The 1,440-nt window shown below is 71.9% G+C and overlaps 1 protein-coding gene across 1 annotated transcript; it reads left to right on the top strand.

The window, feature by feature from the left end:
* Positions 1 to 438: 438 nt before the first annotated feature.
* AURANDRAFT_68665 (hypothetical protein) lies at positions 439 to 1,044 on the top strand (the record flags this gene model as incomplete). The annotated part of the gene is made up of 4 exons (XM_009044376.1): positions 439 to 504; positions 545 to 613; positions 657 to 763; positions 888 to 1,044. 4 exons carry the CDS (start codon positions 439 to 441, stop codon positions 1,042 to 1,044), a joined length of 399 nt encoding a protein of 132 aa, XP_009042624.1.
* Between the last annotated feature and the right edge of the window lie 396 nt (positions 1,045 to 1,440).

A 1,440-nucleotide genomic window follows, 5' to 3' on the forward strand; every position in this document is an offset into this window, starting at 1 on the left:
ANTCGAGCGCCTCGACGTCCGAAGTGTTGAGCGCCTTGAGGTCGACGACCTTGACGGCGCGCTCGACCTTGCTGTTCTTGATGAGGCGCCCGATGTGCACCTTCGCGAAGGCGCCCTTGCCCAATACTCTACCCAGCGTGTACTCGCTCTTCACGTCGATCTTTTTCACCCGCGAGTCCTGCTCCAGCGTCTTGTTGTGGATCTCCGCCGGCGACATGGGCCCGTCGGCGCGGCCGGACCGCGCGGACGGGGCGAGCGGCGACCGTCAGGCGGCGTCCACCGCGGGCCGGGTCCTCGGCGCGAGCAGCCCCGGCCTCGCGACGCGCAGAGCGCTGAGAGCAATGCCAATCGGTTGCGGAGATACAATGACAAGGTGAATTAGAATTCTTGCCGTACAACAACGACGTCGTCGATGGCTTCCTCGATCTAGGTTCCAGCATGGTCGCGGCCCACAACGGCCTCTTCGCCGTCGGCTTCGAGTGCCCGACGCTCGCACGGGCCGGCGTCCGACGGCGTCGCGCCCGGACGAACGCCCGCTCGGTAGGTCCAGGCCTTCTTCGTCGTCCAGTGCCTCTGGACGGGCAGCATGGGGCTGCTCTGCACCTATGACCCGGTATGAAGCTGATAACCACCCACCATTTAGATTGTGCTCTCAGGCCTGGTCGCCGATCACGGAGAACGGCCTATTCACGCGCGGGAAGGAGAAATTCGCGCATCCGAACGTCCGCGGCGGCTGGAACGTCCGCGGCGGGTCCATGTTCCTGTGCGCCGCGGGCGCTCTCTACCACGGCACGCGCGAGACCTACGAGACCTACCTGGCGGCGGCGATCTGGCGCGCGGGCCGCGTCCCGCGATCCACCGGGGACACGACCGCCACCTTAACGTAGGCGGGAGGCCTACGACTGCGTCGAGCTGTGCCTCTGCAAGCGGGGCGGCGCCAGGATCGCCTTCGGCGTCTGGACGAGCCCCTTCGGCCCGCAGCCGCCCCTCGTCGTCTTCCTGGTCATGAATATCCTGGCCCTCCGGGCCGTCGCCGGGGCATGATTAGGGGGCGCCCTAGTGGACGAGGCGGCGGAGGCCCGCGAGCGACGACGCGGCGAAGTGCGCGAGGGACCGGTCCGACGCCCAGCCCGGCGGCGCCGGCGGCGCCGGCGGCGGCGGCGGCGGCGGCGCGCCCGCGTCGCCGTCGTCGGCGAACCAGGACAGGCCCCGGGCCCGGTCGCCGGGCGGCGGCGGCGGCGCCGCGGCGCCGTCCGGCGGCGGCAGGAGCGCGCAGACGACGGCGCCGGCGTCGCGGCCGACGGCCGCGGAGGCCTCGCTCGCCGTCACGAGGAGCACGTCGCCCGGCGCGAGGGGCGCGAGGGCCGCGAGGGCCTCGGCGACGCCCCGCGGCGTCACGACGACGGGGTACGCGGCGGCGGGGAGGTCGACGCGGCCCGG

The sequence above is a fragment of the Aureococcus anophagefferens genome, assembly GCF_000186865.1.
Source record: "Aureococcus anophagefferens unplaced genomic scaffold AURANscaffold_280, whole genome shotgun sequence".
In the NCBI taxonomy this organism is placed as follows: Eukaryota; class Pelagophyceae; order Pelagomonadales; family Pelagomonadaceae; genus Aureococcus; species Aureococcus anophagefferens.